At 39.9% G+C, this 19,586-nt stretch overlaps 1 protein-coding gene across 1 annotated transcript in view; it reads left to right on the plus strand.

The window, feature by feature from the left end:
* LOC111219880 (potassium voltage-gated channel subfamily H member 4-like) overlaps positions 1 to 19,586 on the plus strand; it is a 35,478-nt gene continuing 15,892 nt past the window's right edge. The window contains exons 1-4 of the mRNA XM_022742718.1: positions 1 to 76; positions 9,233 to 9,466; positions 12,011 to 12,142; positions 12,645 to 12,772. Of these exons, the coding sequence (XP_022598439.1) occupies positions 1 to 76; positions 9,233 to 9,466; positions 12,011 to 12,142; positions 12,645 to 12,772 (570 nt within the window). The remainder of the gene's footprint in view (positions 77 to 9,232; positions 9,467 to 12,010; positions 12,143 to 12,644; positions 12,773 to 19,586) is intronic.

The raw sequence follows: 19,586 nt of genomic DNA on the forward strand, positions 1-19,586 counted from the left end.
ATGCCGGTGATGAAGGGCCTCCTGGCCCCCCAGAACACCTTTCTGGACACCATCGCGACACGCTTCGATGGCACCCGTAAGTACGATGGAAACACTGAGGATAATTACTTGTAGGTTTTCCACACTCCTTACTCTTAATCGTTAAAAATGGCGGTGTCCTGTGGACCAGTGGTTAAAGTGGCTGACTATGTAATTGCTGTGTTCCCGGTTTGAGTCCGGCTGGGGTTGCATGACATCTCCCCTTTCTCTCTCCCTTCATTTGCTGTCACCTCTCTAGTGCATCCTATCTAATGAAGGCCAAAGATACTTTAAAAATAAGTCACAACAAAATCTTTTGGCAGCTAAAGGATAGTTTTAATCACAGGAAAAATGAAAGACTTGCTGGTTGCAAAATACTTGATGTTTTCTCTGAGAGAGAGACACTGCCAGAAACAAATTCATTTCTTTTCATCACCTGCTTGAAGTTGAATATGAGCAAGATACATCTGTTCTCAGGTCAGTCTCTGATGTTCTGTATCTGAACCAGAACCCACATTGACTGACTAATGCAACATTTGCTGCTGGCCGCACTAGTATATAGAAAAAAAGTTTGTTTGCACTTTTACAGTAAAGACACGAGCAGAAAATTGACCATCAGAAATCACGCTGTCTTTTCACGTTTGTTTGACACAATTAGCTCCAACCTAGCCGCTGCAGCCATTAGGCAGCACTGCCATTTCTGCTTGGCTTGTGTCTGCTTGTTTTTTACCTTGTGCCACCTCAGGGGAGGTTGTGGCTCGTTGTAAACAAATACCGTGGGGACGTCTGTGTTTGTTCGCTTGTCGATTCAGCCTGTCCTCCCTCAGTCAGGTGCAGTGGCCTGAATGAATGGCTGTTTCACAGTTATTCTCTGAGCTGGGTCTCAGTTTGACTTGGGGAAATAAACACTGTGAAACGGGTGACATTACTGTGTAATTGATGTGTAGGGTATGCAATTATAGCTTTAACTTGTGAGTCAGGCATCCTAATGAGGTGTTAGAGGATCTCTCTAGAGCTTAAAGCACTGTGATATGTTGCTCATCAGGAATTGTTCTCATATCTGAACACTGACTGTAGTTTAAAATAAAATTTAGGAGATTTGTGGGATGCGAATATAAACACGCTTGAATCGAGAGATGACGTGGGTAGCACAGAGTTCAGCTGGAGGACCGAGGGTCATGCCCTCATGTTGCATCTACCCAGCTGAAGAGTCCTTGAGCTAAACTAGCCCTGTGCAAACTCCAGAGGGTTGTTCTCTGGTTGAACCCGCTCTCTGACCTCCCTCTGTAAGAGAGCAAGGGGCAGAGAAACACTTCCCTTTCGAGCTCAGTGTCTTTTCTAATGTGTAATATGATTTCTCGTAGAGACTAATAGCAATGTTTATTTAATGAGAAACCTTCTTGATCTGCCATTTTCTCTTCTTTTGTTTTGTTTATTCATTATTGATAGTAATGTCCACAAACGTGTAGTGCTTTATAGTGTTGAACTCTGCCTCTTTTACTTGTTGTGGTAATTCAGTCCTGCAGCACTATTGCAGCTCTGGACAGGACAGCTGAGCCCACATCCACCACTGTAGCAGGGTGCGTATCCTTCTTCCTGCATGCCAAATAATGGCAATTTACAACAACAGACAGACAGCAGTGTACACGTCTTTGCAACCACATGCCAGTTTTTGCCACTTTCAAGCCATTCTCAAAGCCACCATAAGGCTGTGGCTCCTAGAGGAGTGGCAGCGTGCCCGCCGCTCAAAATAACTTCCTTCCTGTTTCCGGGGCAACAGGGTCCTGCCACTTGACATGTATGATGCTTGAACACTTTGGTCTTTGAAGAAAAAAATGGTAAGCCAAAGAGAAAACACTTGAACTTGCTTTTCCAATCAAGGACTTTTAGAGGGCAGATGGTTCTCTTGTTTTAGAAAGAAGCATTTTAGAAACTCTTTCTCTCGCTCTCTCTCTCTCTCTCTCTCTCTATATATATATATATATATATATATAGTAAGGTACAGTATTTGTTGATATTCCCCTTCTTTCAAAAATGTTACTTCTCCTGGCTGTTTGACTAGAAGGCAGTTTTTGGGAAACAGTCTCTGTGCTTCTGGTGCTGTATCACACAAATCTTATTATGTCTTAAGATAAGATATATATCTGCCTTGTAGCTGATAGTTTGCCAAAGTATATTTTCCTCCCAGGTATGATTTTACACATTTTAAAAGATAAACTCCTCACAAAACAGACATCATGTAAAATCATGCATTTTTCATAGCAAATTTCCTAACACAAAATAACAAAATGTACATATACTTACATACTAAAACAAACTTAAAAGCCTTAAAACTGTTTTAAAAAATATGCCTGTAACATGTTTTTTTTTTGTAATTACATAATATGGAATATAGACTCAGCAAAAATGCCTTCAAATCAGCAAAACAAAAGACATCACCTCTGCTGACTGAGCTGCCACGCAGCCAAGCAGTGTCCAAAATTTTATCTAATGTATCACTCCAACACAGCCCCCTTCTAGACTTCTACTTACAATATAAGTATAATTTATAGCAACCAATCATTTATGTATTCTTTTATTTTAATGGTCATGTATAAAATATACCATGACTCATTTTGAGAAGCTGATAAAAACAGCTTTCTGTAATGTTTGATAAAGTAAGGTCTAATCAAGTATTAGTTTCACTGTAATAAAAATCCTTATATATTAAAATCACAACTTGTTCATGGAAAATAATTGTTTTTTTTAATACCAAATCCTATAACGTATGAAAATAAAACTTACAGATAATACCATTCATTTGCACAAAAATAATAAACTCAATAACAAATCCTACAGCAGCCTGAAAAGATTTAAAACATGATGCAGGTCACATATTTTCAGTTCTTGTACAATATAGATGCTTCAGTCCATCTGCCTGAGTAAAAAATGCTTTTAGATCAGCAAAACAAAAGAAAGCACAACTGCTGACTGAGCAGTCATGCAGTCAAACACTGTCCAAAATATTCATCTAATGTTTCACTCCAACACAGTCCTCACCTATAGCTATATTAGAATAAATGCAGTATATATCAGATAGTTATTTATGTAAACATCATTGTCTTATTACATTTTTTGTTTTCCCAGCATGCTCGTATAATTACTCAGATTGCTTCCACTATGCGAAAAAACAACACCACACTCTGCCTTTGTGTGAGCGTAACCACAGGTATACTCTGCTGGGACAGATAATGGAGCATTTTGGCTTTAAAAGCGTGACATCTGTGTCCCAGTCAGTGTCTATTGTGCAGCTTCATTTTCCACACTTTCATGCCATCAGGGGGTTTTTGGTGTTATTTCTCCAGTCTGTGGCTCTGAGTGAGAGTTTTATTCACGAATATTGATTGGAATACGCTTGACCTTAGCAATAACATTTACGAACACTGAAAGCAATTTTAAGTTGATTTTAATTTAACAGCTCCTGGACTGAGGAAATTACTTGTCTGTAGCATATAGACTCAAGCACAACAAGCAAAATGTCAGAACAGGTTAAGTCAGTAACCTTTGGCACTGCACAGCACAGTATTTGGCTCATAGCAATGTCAGTCTCCCTGTTCCCCAAAGGAAATGTGAATGTGTGCGTTTGTGTGTGTGTGTGCATTTTGCGTGCCCTGGGCTCAGGGCTTTGTGTTGGTCATGTGTTTGTATGTAGAGTTTGCTGATTTGACATATGTGTCTGTATGTTTGTGACAATCATCTATTGGTCCCTGAAGGGAAATTCTCAGAAGTCAAAGGTCAGGGTCAGGTTAAAGAACAGCACCTCTGGAGCTGTGTTTTTGCTCCAGGGCACGTCAGCAGGGCAGATGTTTGTTGTCACACAGGCTAAAACCCTGTGACAACCCTGTGCTGTGCATGTAGTGTGTGTGCGTGTGTGTGTTACAGCATACACGCCTGTCCTTTACACCCATCCCCACCTCCCGCAGCTCCTTTACACGACCTCCCTAGCGGCGTTTTCACATTGACAGCAGCGCTCGCCTTGTGGGGCTGCATAACCACAGGGCAGCTGCAGGCAGAGATAAGAACCGGGTTTATATCACCCCTAAACACTTTTCTGTTAAAAGGCAACCAAGGAACCAAAGGGGAGACAGGGAGGACTGTCAGATTGAACCTTGTGGAGCTCATTGTTACCCAGCTGATGAACAGGTCTTAATAGGCAGCTGCAAAGGCCAGAGCACTGCAGACAGTGGATAGCTGAAGCTATTGTGTGGCTTCATCCTCTGCTGCATCTTTTGAAAAGCTCCCTGTATTTAGTTTTACAGATGCTTAGTTTGATCCCGGCACTGATTTGTCATCGTCAGAGTCTTTCATTGATACTGACATCATTCAGTAATCACAGGATTGGTGGTTTGATCCCCAGCTCCTCCTAAATATATGTTTTCGGAGTAAGACACTAAAATCTCAATCTTCTCCTGCAGGTCTGTACCTTGCACAGCAGCTCCACCTCCATCTGTGCGTGAATGTAGGTGTGAGTGGGTGTGAGGCTTTGTAAAGCACTTTGCACCGTTCCCGGGATAAAGGCGCTACATAACTGGAGTCCTTTTTACCATTCACAGGATTCAGATCACAACAGCACAGATACTTTTGTCAAACAAGCTCCAGATGTTGTCATTTAAAAGTCTAGAAAATGACCTAGTTAATCACTGATATCAGAAAAAACAAGTGATTGATTATTTGCACTAACTCTTTACCAGACCAGTGACCTTTCCCCCTACAAGTCCACTTCTTGCGCTGTCACCCATCTGCCCCAGTAAGTAATTACATGCTTCTAGATGGTAATTAGCTGCTGATGCAGAGGACAAGGCTCATGGGCTTCATCAGTCTTTTATACACTGAGGAACTTGTGCACAATAGACATGGTGCAGGCTGCTTGTTGCTAGCAGTACCATGCAGTGTTATCATGTCAGATTACAGTTGTAGCGAGTCAGCACAGATGTGTAATTAAGGAAGCTGCCGCAGTGGAGCGGCCACTCGAAGCAATATCCCTGAGAGGATTATGGCCTAAGAATTGAGGCATTGTCACAATCACACATACACACACACAAACAGTTTATCAAATGTGGTTTCGTGTGGGCCCTGGATTGCTTGTTTATAAAGTTATCAGGGAAGAAATAAGTATAAAATTGTAGAAGCTGAAGTGAAAGCCCTGAGAGATGTTTTTTCATCCCCAGTAAAGACTGGTTTCCAGGATATATAGTTATCCGCTCTGTAAGAAAAAATGCATTTTAAATTAATTGTTTGACATTTTGGGAAATGCACTTGCTTTTTTGAGATGAGAAGTAGCTCTAATGTCTGTAAAGAAGCTGGAGCGTGGCTTAGCAAAAAGACTGGAGATAGGGGGCTCTGTCCAAATTAAACAAAATCCACCTACCAGCAGCTATAATGTTCACTCATTAACATGCTATTTCTTGTTTGTTTAATCCATACAGAAACCAATGTGTAAAAATCGTCAGTTTTCTGTTTTATAGGACCTCTGGACAGATTCAGGCCCTATTTCCAGTCTTTATGCTAAGCTAAGATAAGCACCTGCCAGCTCCAGCTTGATATTTAACGTACAGACATGGCAGAGATATCAATCTTCTAATCTAACTCTCAGCAAGAAAGCTGGTAAAAGTATTTCCCAAAGTGTTACTTTAAATGCACCAAAAACAGCATAACATTGCAGCTTGAATGAAACTTTTCTGAATCATTCAGATAACTTCAATGACTAATGTAATCCACAGTGTAGAGCAGCACAGTTTGCAGATCAACAACCGCAGCATAAAAGTTTTTTTTTTTTTCCGTCATGGCTCATTGGTTTAAATACATCCTTATGAAGTGATTTATGACTACACCTGCTCTTGACCTATTTGAAGGACCGATTTAGGGATGCTGAGTAGAGATGTACCTATTCTTAGGTAAACATTACATAAACCAGAGATGAGTGCAGTTCCTCTCCAACACTTGCTGGCTCACTGAGTTGGGCTGTCAGGAATTTATAGAACATGAAAAAGAGGGCATGTTTTTTTGGTTTTTTTTTTCAACACGATCACATCTTGTTCACCCATTGTTTCTAGGGCTATTTATTTAGATGTGAAAAGATGGAGTCAGATTTCCGGAGCGCTTTGTCTTTAAAGCTGTGACTTAATGTGGAAAAAAAAGCAACAGTTATCATTCTCTCTTCATTCATAAAGATCTGTAGGAGACTAGAGAACAGAGATACTTCAGGTTCCATGTAATGATATATGGGGAACAGAAATAGTAGCAAGACATAGCATAGGCAAAAAAAAAAAAAAACCTTCCCTGCCCATTGATGGATCTGACTAATGCCTGTCTCTTTCTATAATTCCATAGTGACAATTTAGTTGCTGCTCACTGCACACCCAAGAAAGGTTGTCACTACTCAGAACAGACATCCCCTACAGACTGCTTTCCGCTCAGTCTGGCCAATTAAAGTGCTAGATTGTGGAAGGTGCGGTAGCAGCTGCTTAATACTCCTCCTTTTTAGACGTGCTCTCTGTGGAATCTGTAGATTTCAGACCGGTCTGTCTGTCTACATATATGTGCTGCCTCTCTGCTTGGCATTCAGAAAATCTGGAGTGTGGCATTTTCAGTCAAGCTGCAGAAACATGTCAGTTACTGTGCAGTGAAGCTTGATGCCTCGGTACTGACTTTGGAAAATAATGAGCAAAGATATACATGCATGGATATTTCATTAAGTGTGGAATTACACCTCATCCAATGTATACATAAGTGTGGAGGGCTTTAACCCAGTGATTCCCAACCAAGGAACCCCAAGAGGTACTTCAGCAGTAAATAGAGGGTACATGGAAAGATTGTGGAGTGGCTCGGCTAATTTGAAAAAAATATAAATTATGATTTGATTGTATAGTACAGTCACATGTTTTTTATTTAAGAGGAAAATTAACCAGTAACCTTCCAGCTACAATAGGCCTACTGCACTACAGTATGTGTTGTGATTGAGTGTGCATGAAAACTACGAAGCGATGGATAAATATCTGAAATGTCCTGCTTCTATCACTGCAAGTGCTAAGATAGATAAAGCCTGAACATCTGCAATTCCAAGACCACCGACTTGTATGAGTTCACTTGTGCAGCCACAGATCCATCCCACACACTGTGGTGAAATATGGTTTCCACAACCATAAAGTGAAAGGGGTAATGATGAAGGGGTATTTTTGAGCCCATTTGATAGGGTTGTGGGAGTGTGTCAGAAAAAGTTGGGAACCACTGTTTTCTGGTATCCATAAATAACAGGTTAGTATAATGCAATCCAAAGTTCAAAATTCCTTATGGATTTGTTGAGAAGGGATTGGTTCAGCTGTCTATAATTTTTTTTCTTCAGGCTGTTATTTTGTCTGTATTGGTCAGTGTCTTCTAGGATGTGTTTCATTCATCAAAAACTGCAAAAATAATGAAGTGGAAGTCAGTTGAAGTCTCTCAGCTTTGTATTCGGCGCTGCTTTTAATATATTGTATTTCAAAGTTCCTTCCACTGGTAGTTCTGGCAGACATAGCCAAAAAAACCACACTGCAGCAAAAACCTGGTTTAGCTCATCAAGGCCCCATGCTTCTAGCAACAAAGGGAAAATATGACGTCAAACTACAGCACACCTATCACCAAGATTAATATGTGGAGGTGTGCAGAACAAATGTACAATCTGTGAGGGCTGCAGCCTGAAGTCACGTGGATGAAGTCCCAGAAGAGAGATCTGGCGCTGTGTGTTTTTTTGTCTTGCAGATATAAATTAACAAGATACAGCAATAAAAAAAATAAATAAAAAGCACAAGCTACAGGCCTGCTGCTAGAGAACTGTCCATGGTGCTGAGAGTATGGTAAGAAACAATGAAGAATCAAAGCAAAGATGTTGTGGTGGTGGAGGAGCAGCACAGGCGTAAAGCAAATATCCGCCTCATGCAGTATGATCCACACAATGCAAATACCTGAACAGCAGACTTAATTCCCCCACTTTAGTTTGACATTTAGACGTATGGATCTTATGGATCTTCCTGAGGTCATGGAGGTATATTGCATTTTTCTATCCAGGGCTTTATAAGCACAGCGTAATATCAGTACCTTGAGATAAACATGCAGTGTACAGGTGAAGGAACATAAGAGGAGGGAACGCTGACAATATTCCAGTGTTTTATTGGATTTTGAAATAATCCATCATGGAGCTTGAATAAAGATTTGAAGTAAAGCCATTTTCTTTTTTCAAGCAGGGGCACGTGATGTGACAGGTTTATATGTTTCTTGTATTTATATAGAGGTAGTAGGCTGTAGTAAAAGAAGAGTAGAGTAGTAGTAGAATAGTAGCATGTAATGTAAAGTTATGTACCTAATATTATGCAATGTATGAATTCTTTCTTATATCCATGCAAAGGTAATTTAATTGTCATTTGCTTCTGGTCATCTGTATTTTATATGAAAATACTGTTTATACTGCAGTGTAATCAATCAGCTTAATGTTAATCTTTTCCTTTTTTCCTTCACATCAGTTGGATTGGTTGGACAAGGGATCATTTCTATACTAAAGGATTCAAATGTTCTCACAAGAAGGTGGTGGAACATTAGGTCTGTGTCTGGTTACATCGATCAAATATTTTTCTAAAGATAAAGTGGAGTGTGGCTTAAGTCAAGTCATTCTTAAGTCTGTCGCATCTTCTCCTTCCTTCAAATTCCCATTTATATGTGTATTCTTCTGGCTCATTTCCACTTTCCTGCACTCCTCTATTTTCCAATCAGTTTTTAAATTCAAGGGTCAAGTCTTTTAAGGGTTCACATCATCCAATCTAGTAAGCCTGGAGTTACGTGTAAATCAATTTCTAACCTCTGTGCTCTTTTTATACCCCAGTCAGCTGTTTTGATATCTTACCATCTGCAGCCCAATACGCCAATTCCCTTAACCGCACACAACAGTGGTTCTGATAACCACAGCAATATAACTCAGTTCAGAAATCTGATGAGGACGACCTGGGGAAATTAATTTAGTCCACAACAAAGTCTGATTCATGTTTACTTTGAACTTGTAAACTAGTGTTGAACTAAACCTGCAAAGCTTTGACACAAGTTCAAAGAGCTAAACAGACTTTGATTTTAGTGCAGAGGACAAACTATGTACCAGAGTTTAGACTTCAACATGATGCACCCGGCTCTTCCTTTCATGTTCCCCTTGCAGACAGTAATTTTCTGCTGGGTAACGCTCAGGGCCACCGCGGCTACCCCATCGTCTACTGCTCAGACGGCTTCTGTGAACTGACAGGCTTCACAAGGACTGAGGTGATGCAAAAGAACTGCAGCTGCCGCTTCCTGTACGGGGCCGACACCAGCGAGCACGTGGCTCAGCAGATGGAGAAGGCTCTGGAGGGCCGAGAGGAGTATCAGGCCGAGGTCCACTTCTACAAGAAGAACGGTGGGTGCATGGCAAAGAGCAAAGGGAAGGGAAAGCCAAAGTGTTTATTCATAAGATCTAAGTATGTAGTCTTATTCATTCAAAACTCAAGGTTACGGAGAAATTAACATTCCTCTCATCTTTTGTTCAGTTGATCAAACTCATTTATTAACTGAGGAAATGACAAGACTTTTTATTTTTCTAAGATTCTCTTCTGGTTTTATCATGCTGTGATCATCTGTTCAGTTTTTGCAGTGACATCTACGTTGTGGGATTCTTTTTTTGTTCTCAACCTCATGAAGTGCACATTTATTTTTAGATGAGAGCTGAATATTTTGGCTGAATTATGAATCTCCTCAGCGATGCAGAATTTTAAATAGGCTACAGCAGTTCAGTATTGCAATACATGCTCTTTTGTAGAGTTAGAGCCCTTCAGTGCTCATTATTATTAGTACAAAACCATCAGATTGAGTTGAAAAAAATCAGCAGTCGGTTCATGTTAATTCAGCATAAGTTCAAAAAGTGCAGTGTGGTGGAATAACAAGCTTCAGCTCATTTTCTTACACACATTTCCAAGGCTAATCATAACTTCTTACTGCAGGACAAAGTACTGTACATATTTTCTGAGTGTGTGCTTAAATCCTGAGTTTAACTCATTCCCTCTGACTTCTAGCTAATCCTTCTGACAAAGTCTTGGGCTCAAAATGAGAGGTCATGCATGAAAAGAGAACACACAACAGTGTTTAAGTCTTCTCTGATTGGCACACAGGATTATATTTCCTCATCAGAGACACAAACCTGCAGCAGCCTCGGAGTGTGTGAACCACTAATTACTCTGATGGATCAACAAATCTGCACTGCAGTTGAAAAAAAGCTTTTTCTTCCAGTCCTCTTGTTTTGTTTTTTTTTACAGTACAGTTAGCAACAGCAAGGCAATGCCACTACAGCTAATGAGAGGAAAGACACAATCGTTTGTAATATACCCGAAGATAATATTATGTAACTGCAGACACAAGAGCCATGGAAGAGAAAAAGAAAACACAGCAGTGAAAGAGAAATAGAAGCGATAGATGTGTAAAGATATAATTTAGATGGCAGATGTATTTCATGATAAAGTTTGACAGTAAACGAATTCAGTAGACACACACACTGTCCTCATGAGTGTGTGTGCCTGCTGCGTGAAAGCACAAAACACACACAAATAGTTTCTCTTGTGTTATATATACACTAACTGCCTTGTGCTAAACCAGCAGTATCTACACTCTTTTCTCACACTCACAAACACAAATACATGCACACGCATACACACACACACACACAATCTCACACACACACACACACACACAAGCACACTGGGGACACTATAGGAGATGTGAAACATCTGTTTGGTGGCAGAGCACACAGTTTCTGCAGAGTTGCTAATGAGCGTTCTGGGTTATGGCAAGGTCTTGGATCTGTGGTGCTCCTTCCTCTGCCTGACTTGTTATAACCAATCCCCTGACTTGCTCTTTGTCTTTGTGCACAATCCTCCAGAACATGATCCATATCTAATTTGAGCTACATTTTTAGAAAGGTTATGCCACACTTGACAAGTGTCCACAGTTCAGACTTGGCGAGAGCTGACATGACATGGGAAATCAAAGTCCTTGGCATGAAAGAGTGATGTCATTATGGAAATACATTTACAAGGGCGGGGCTAGAGGGGTGTCACAGGCTCCCCCTGGAATCTGATTGGTAACCCATTGATACTATTCGTAACCCCCCCCCCACCATACCAGAGTGAGACAGTGACAGGTAGTGGGCTTGTTAGTATCATGGATGGATAACAGAATGGGCATACAAGGTACAGGCCCCTGAACCAGAGCCTCTGTGTGAAGACATGACAGTTAGTATTTCTTGTTGGAAAGTCAACCAAATGACTACAAAGAAGACGCAAGACGACCATAAAGAGATACAAAATTACTATAAAGAGACACAAAATGTGCAAAAGAGACGAACCACACAGAGGTACAACACGACCACAAAGAGACGCCACAAATACCACAAAGACACATAAAATATCCAAAGAGAGATTCACAACAACTACAAAGAGACACAGAATGACTACCTAGAGATGGAAGATGACCACAGGCAAAATGCTGGGTCAGTTGTAGTCATTTTCCGTCTCTTTCAGTTTGTGTGTCTTGCTCCTGTGTAAGAAAGGTTGAGGGCCTTTTTACATGTCTGTGTCCAAGGGCCCATTGTTTTTTTTAATCTGTCCATGAATGTATATATATCTTTTATATAGTTTCATATTAGACTATTTAAATTTTTATTTTTTATTAGAGTGAATAAACAATGTAACAAAGTTAATTATTGTCAAGAATGAGGGCTTGAGTTTTAACTAATTGAGATTAACTAATTTCTTTAAAAGTGTGCCCCCATCTGGCCTGCCCATTCAATAGTTTCTAAACCTGCTCCTGTATATTTACACTGTGATGTGTCTTTTGAGGATTTTTCCTTCATTCAGGAAATGAGGAGGAAAAAAAACCCTCCACTAAATGAACATTTCTGGTTTTGCTCCAGGTACGGCCTTCTGGTGTCTGCTGGACATTGTGCCCATCAAGAATGAGAGGGGTGAAATGGTTCTCTTCCTCTTCTCATTCAAGGACATCACCGACACCTACGGGAAAGGCCACTACAACAGCAAGAAGGAGGGTAGGCTACAATCCCTGTTTACAAAAAAACTCCTGTTACTTGCTTACTTTGAGCATGATTTACGAGCGTGCCATCCTCTGGCCCCCAGCTTTCGTTTTCTCTGTGCGCTCTTGTTCATCACTGTCACATTCTACCCGGCAGTTTTGTTTTGGCTGGCATTCGTTCACTGAACTCAGACGATGTTTACCAATGGGGACTTTGATTTGGGCAGCGGTGTGTCTTCAAGTGGAACCTTGACACAGTCTGCCTCAAATACCAAGCACTATGCCAGGGGAAATAGACTGTCATTTTGTTATAATGCAATCGAATGGAAGTCAACTACATATCAGTGGTTGTGTTATAACAGGAACAATTATTCGGCATTAACGCCTGTCAGAGTTCACGAGGTCACAATATTCTCCTCAGGTGTTCTTCGTCTCCAGCTCCCACAGAAATTCCTTGTGACACAACCTTGTGATCTGATTTACGTGCGCTGATCTGAGTGACTGTGTGACAGTTTCAGATGACAAGAGGTGCAGGAGGAAGAGCAGCTCTCACTTCAGCCAGGCCAGGAAGCGTGGACGCACCATGTTGTACCAGCTCACCAGCCAATTCTCCAGGGGAGGCAAAGGAGATGTCAACCTGGGCAGCGTGAGTACTTTTAACCACTCTCACATGCTTCCTGATTGGCTGGTTGCTTGTGATGGTATTTTATATGTCTGCCCTGACATACCCTTCTAAAAAAATCTCCAGTCAGGAGTTGCTCAGACATGCAGCGCCCTCATTCTTGGGCTTGAATTATTAATGCTGAGATCTAAAAGATGAGTTTTTAGGAAGACAATGTGAGGGAAGTCTTAACACAGATTCACAGAGTGTGGCTTATCTCAGTGGAAAATATGTCATATGGCTTCACTATTTTAAGGCTACTGAATGATTTTAATCTTGCTTCTGTTGCATTTCCTTGCATGCAAACTGTAGTTAGGAGGCTTTAAATGGACAAATAGCAAGGTCACTGTGGCAGCAGTGGTTGGCTGGGAGGTGGTTGTCACTGCGGGTGAGGTGTTATTGGTCATAGGGGAAGCTGGGAGCATCATCATCATCACTTTTTGGGATTGTCTGGACATGCCAACACCTCACCAGTAGGAGCTCTGGGATATAGGTCACTATGTCATTAGCATGTTCCCTTAAATTTCCTTTACCCTCAGGTCGAGATGAGGCTGCTATATGTCTAATGCCTCTACACAGTATGGATAAAATAGGCTTATTCAACATGGATTTCAAATGTTTTTCTGATTCAGATAAGTGTGTCATTTTTCCCGTGCAGTTTGTTTGCCCTCATCTCTCTTTCAAGTGTGTTTGTGTTTCAAGTACCTTAAAGAGGCTTTTTGTTGTGGTGAAATAGACCTAGCTATGGTCTGTTTCATTGTCGCTTGTCTTATTTCTACACAACAAAGGCCTTTGTAGGCTTTGAATAATAAAGTCGTGCTATACTCCAAGCAATGTTATTCATGAGAACAAGCCCTTGTTTTGCTCTCAGATACAAACGGGAGCAGTTTTTCTAGCGGAGGACCATTTTTGAGATAATCCCGCTCCCTCCCTGCAGAGGCTCAGTTACCAACTGGGTCTGTAGTCAAACCTGTCCCTCACAATGTGGCGCTTCATCCCAGGGAGCTGAGAGCAATTCAGAACCTTTCAGGGGTAAATTCAAATAAAAATGTAAAAAGTTGAAAGACGAGTGTGACTGATTGAGGTGGCATTTGAAAACGAAAAAAACTTATTTGATTGGAGGGATTCAGTTACCTGAAATATACCATTGCATGTAACTAAAGCAGTTTTATCATCAGTACTGACAATCCCAGTAAAATTTTACCGTCAAGTAGTAACTCTTCTCAAAGTACCTCTACCATTTCAATAGTATACCCTTTATTTGACACCAAATGCTTCCCCTCCTCCCTTCAGTGCTAAAACCTGCAAAAACACAATGAGAATCTGACATGAAAATTGCCTTTTGGACACTTCACTTATCATTCAAACATGCTGTACTTTTCCAGTGACTGGCCAAATGTGTTTGCCAACTCCAGATAGATTACTAGCTATTCATAACACAAAGAAAGAGGGGTGAAAGTCAGGGTAACATTTCACATTTTTCTGGAATGAAGTAAAGAAGGCATTTCTTCTCTAATGTAAGCTCATTTCTAGTAGAAAATAAATCATATTAAGTACATGGTTATATTACTATGGGCTCAAGGGACAATGACAAAAAAAAATCAATTGAAAGATTAAAACAATTGCGATAATTGATTACTTGTATGTGTGTTGTATGTATGTGTGTATACAAACATTGTCTTTGTTTTTTATCATTGTAAAATGAAGAACTTATTGAGTGCTCTTAAGGCAGATCAAGCAATTTGAAATGATCATCTTGGGCTCTGAGAAATTGTGATTTCCATTTTCCATTTTGATTTAGTGACATATTAACTAGTTGCAGCCCTATATATTATGTTTGCTCTAAGTTCAAATAAAATAAGGACCATAATTTCTGTTTAGTTTTTTCTGAAAAGGAAGAGATACATACCCACATATGAACCTGTGTGCAGTTGACCTGCAGCCTGTTAAAGCCCCCAGAGACAAAAGCGGTCCTGTTGCTTTCAGAGTCGATGTGCAGATGCCTTCTTGGGGAATCAATGTTCTACACCTCCCCACTGTCTGCCAAACCTCCTGCTGCCCCGCTTCACAATCCCACCTACTTACAGATGGCAGTGTTCACTGGCACCATGCATGCTCGCAGCGTACACACACCTGTTCTAATAGGGCACACACACATATGCGCTTTCACAAAAACATTCACACATGCATCAGGACAGACAGTAAATGATGGCTTGCCCTCTGAGGAGAGCGAGGTAAACATATGGCAAAACATCAGCGCACTCAGAATTAGATGCATAGTATTTATCATTCAAATTTTATGCCCGCACTCTCAGCATGAGACTATTTTGACAAGAACACAGTTTCTCTTTCGCTCTCACACACACTGATAAGCCTACATACAATGTAGGAATATGAAATTTAACAATCAGCGTTGATATGCAGCCTGCTCTCTGTCTTTGGTTCTCTTGCACATCTTTTTCACATGTACACACACTCCTGCAGAAATGACACTTTTCCATAACCTCAACTTTTCCCACATTCTACCTCTACCACCATGAAAATTTGTTTATTAATTCCCACTGAGATTAGAAGCTCCTTTGCCAAGGTAAACCATGGCAAGAGCATCTTGTTCTGGGCATATTCTACCTTCTAAAAATGTAAAAAATAAAAATAAAAATGCAAAAGAAAAGAAGACAATGCAACACATTTGCCTTATTTATTTGTAACCGTGGGGACTGATAGTAGCATACAAGCATGCAGTATGACGAAAAACAGCAATTTCCAGCAGCAGCATGCATTCAGAACAAGCCTGTGATGTTGTAGCATATTAAAAATTTAGGCAACCAGCGACTGGTGAGAATATAAATCAAATATATAGTATTCCTGTGAATATTGTTTTGTTTTTGTGGGTCTTTGGCAGCTCATTGGACTGTGTCTCGTGATTCTATCAGTGACTCTGGAGACCTTGCAGACCTGTCACCATTGTTAAACAGATACCGCAGTATGCATGGGAATGAGACTCAAAGCAATGATAACATGCAACACACTTGATAATTGATAATGTTAGTGTTAGCAATATCACCAGAAACTAATTTAGACAAGGGCCTGTAAACAGGGCCTCAATCACAAAATAACCTTAGGCCCTGTATTAAGACAAAAGCGGATAAAGAACTATTAAGCACCAGTGTTTTCATATTATCATTATTTGCGTTTTTATGTTCACATGATGCATATTCCTATAAATCAGTTTCATGTGTTTACTTTGAGGTGACTCGATACAACACAACAATACACAGAGATAGTGTCACATTACTCTTGTACGACAGAATTAGTAATATGTGTGCTTATATAATAGTTCCCTCCTTGATAACTAGATCACCATCATCACAACAACATCAACAGATGTACAATCATATCCAGAATAAAAGAGTGTGGAACAAATACTCAGATTCTTTACTTAGGTAAAAGTACCAATACATTAATGTAAAAATACTCCATTACAAGTAAACGTTCTGCATTTCAAATCCTATTTAATGAAAATACAGAATTAAATACTAATACATCTATATATAGCATTTTACTGTTGTAGCAGGTCAAAGTGGAGCTAGTTTAAACTACTTAATATAAAGTTAGGTAGTTTAGTTCAGTGGCTAGGGATCAAGCCCTTCAAAGGGTCTCTAGATAAATTGTAAATAAAAGGGGTGTATTATCCATTTTCTTTAATCACTATTTGTTTTAGCAAAATTTTGGTCCTTTGGTGCTTGACCAGTGATTTAAACAAAACCAGTTTAGAGGGCCAATGAGGAAACTGCAACTCAGTCACGTCGCATTCTGAAATCAATATTGGAATTATGATCAATCAGTCAGTGAGTCAGGGCTATTTGCGACTACTGAAGAGGACAATAAATGAGAAAACCCAAGAAAAGACAGCGAAAAGGCAACTAGTGGATTACATTTTACATAATTTCAAAAAGTCTTAAAATAGCGGTTGAGATCAGTTGACAGCAGTTAGACCACATTCTAAATCAGGGTGGTAACCAGGGCAACAGCACTTAACTGCAGTTAGCTAGCTTAACTCTTGCTTGTGGAAACAACATTGTTTAAAAATAACGCTAAATTCACTACGAAGGGAAAAATCTCAAAACAATGGATTTCTATTTGAGAAGTTTTTCTTTGGTAAGTAAGACGATACAATTCTGTATACTCTGCAGTATCCTGACATAGGAGATAATTGACTACCACTCTCCCTGTCACTGCTGAAAAATTAGTTAGCCAAGTCATTAGCATTCATCAAGTTGTTATTTATTGAAGGAAACCGAGAAACAATTTTGATAACGCTGTTTATCTCTCTACCTCATCCTTTTTAGTGCATTCAGTTTTTTTTTATTTAGCTTTAGTCACCCCTTCGTTTTCTCTGCTGCTTTTACACGTTTTCTCTCCCTCTCCATCTGTCATTCTAACCTCATCTCCTCTTTTGGGTTCATCCCTCTGGATCCTGCTGTCTCTCCCTCTTATTGTCTGTCACTCTGTAGTCCCCATTTTCTTCCACTTTTAAATTATCTCTCTCTTTCCCTCTTTCCTCTATTGAAGCTCAAATTCTGAAGCTATCCATCCACTCCAACCTCCAGTTCTTAATTTTTCATAAGTACAATCCTTGTACTTACTTGATGACCTCGATTTTCTTAAATATTCTACTTCACTACATTTCAGAGGGACATACTGTTCTTTTTAGTCCACTAATACTACACAACAGATATGTTTTTACATATAAAATCTTTATAAAATATGATGCATTTGCTTAAGATTAAGGGACCCAACAATATATAAAGTTGTATTTAGCACCTTCTCAACTTGCTACAACATTAAAATGCTGTTAACACAATAATACTAATAATATAATTTATGATGATATAACACTGACTCCATCTTTCTTTCACTTTGTTTCTCTGTCTGTATCTTTCAATAGCAGTAAGCTAACAATGTGGTCCTCTTCCTCCACACCACAACAAGCCAGATTTGCTCTGACTACATCTCTATTTGTAGCCTATCGGCCTGCCAGGCAAGGAAGAATGGAGGGGAACTATACTGGAAAACACAGAGACATACACGTAGATCTTTAAATACTAGTAGAGCCATGAAAACAAACATAAAGAGAGCCAGAGGTGACAAGTAACTACTTAAAGTTTCAATAAATTAAATTATAGACATATAATTTACAAATGAAAATCTGATTGCAGAAGTTGCACATCTCCACAGCCCTTTGTGTACCTTAGTTTCAGACTGTAGAATGTGCATCCTTTTTAAATGATCCACGACACAATGCATCAGCTCCTTAAAAACATGTTCAGCTTTTTTTTTTCTTAGGACTCCTTACCAAAACACAAGCACGCTGCCTGAGTTGTTGTTTACGTCAGTTCTGCCAGTTTTTAGGCTGTCAGTCCATTAGTGTATCAGCTACTGTAACCAATCCAAGGCATTCTGACAAGAAGCTCAGATTTGAGCTTCAAGCTGCTGCATTTCCCAGGGGAGAGCCACTAATGCCTCTTTTCAGTTTAATGCACACGTCAAAGAGCTATGAAAGAGAAAAATAGTGCAATCTAGAGGCATTTTAAGTTATGATGCAAACACTTCTTTGGCTGCCTTTGAAATACAGAGCTCCTTTTTTTTTTTTTTTTAAGAACTTTTTACACACTCACTCACAAACACACTTTAAGACAGCAAATGTTTATCTTTATTCTCCTGCTGTAACTCAGTTTTGTGCAGGAGAATACTGGGTTGTTGTAACTGAAGTTCATAATGCAGAGCCTGTTAAGTATAGTGATCCTACCAATACCATCACACAATAAGAGCTGGGTGTCTGTTCAAGAGGATTGTGGTAACTTTGTTGTTTTGTTGTTGTACTCCTGCCACATTGCTGCGCAAGAGGAAAGACTGGGGTAAAAAGGAAAGCTAAATAATATTTTGGAATATAAATTCAAGACTGAGCATCCTCTGCAATAGTTTGCTGTAGACTCTGTGCTTTAGGGCAGGGGTGAATGGTTGCTGCTTGAGTCACATAGTAAGCCATGTGTGTCTCCTTCCCCATCAAGGACAGGCTTTTATCAGTGCTGAAGCCCAAAGCATGCTGGGAGATGTAGTTGGAACAAGCTCTAGGCTACAGTGTGAGTTAATGAAGTGCAAAGACCAGCTGTAGTTGTGTGACATGTAGTCCCATGTGTCCCTGCAGTGCTGGGCTTTCTTTTCTAATCATTTGGATGTGCTCAGCTGACCGCCTCAAGTGCCAAAGGTCAGATGGGCGTCCTGACCTCTGTGATGTAAGGCAAATTAAAAAAAAAAAAAGAAAACAGTCCAGCTTTTGCTGACATCGCTTGAACTGTCATTAAAGTGACTACAGCTGTTGATGGCAGTCAGCAAGGTCTTCTAGATATTCTGCTTACTAATGTTTAGATGCCATGAAAAACACTGACTGAGGGTGACTGTGACAAACATTTATCTTTTCACCAGAAATTGTCTTGTGTCAAGCAGCCTTAATAATTACAGTTTTTCTTCCCTGGGAACAATTTGAACATTTTTCTCCGCTAGTATAATGCACTGACAGATATTTCATTGCAAAATGTTTCCTTGCAATCACACTGTGCATACCGTGTGTGATTGTTCTGTGGTATTTCTCTTCTTTCTGGAGTACAAAAAGTGGTTGTCCATTCTCTCTCAATTAATTTCAAAAAGAGTTGAGTGTTGATCTATTCCCTCCAAGTCAACCAATGCAGCTTCCACAGCCTATGCAAGTAAATCTCAGGACTTAGAAGACTCCTAAGAC

Source organism: Seriola dumerili, unplaced genomic scaffold (assembly GCF_002260705.1).
Source record: "Seriola dumerili isolate Sdu_G_001 unplaced genomic scaffold, Sdu_1.0 BDQW01000068.1, whole genome shotgun sequence".
Lineage (NCBI taxonomy): Eukaryota > Metazoa > Chordata > Actinopteri > Carangiformes > Carangidae > Seriola > Seriola dumerili.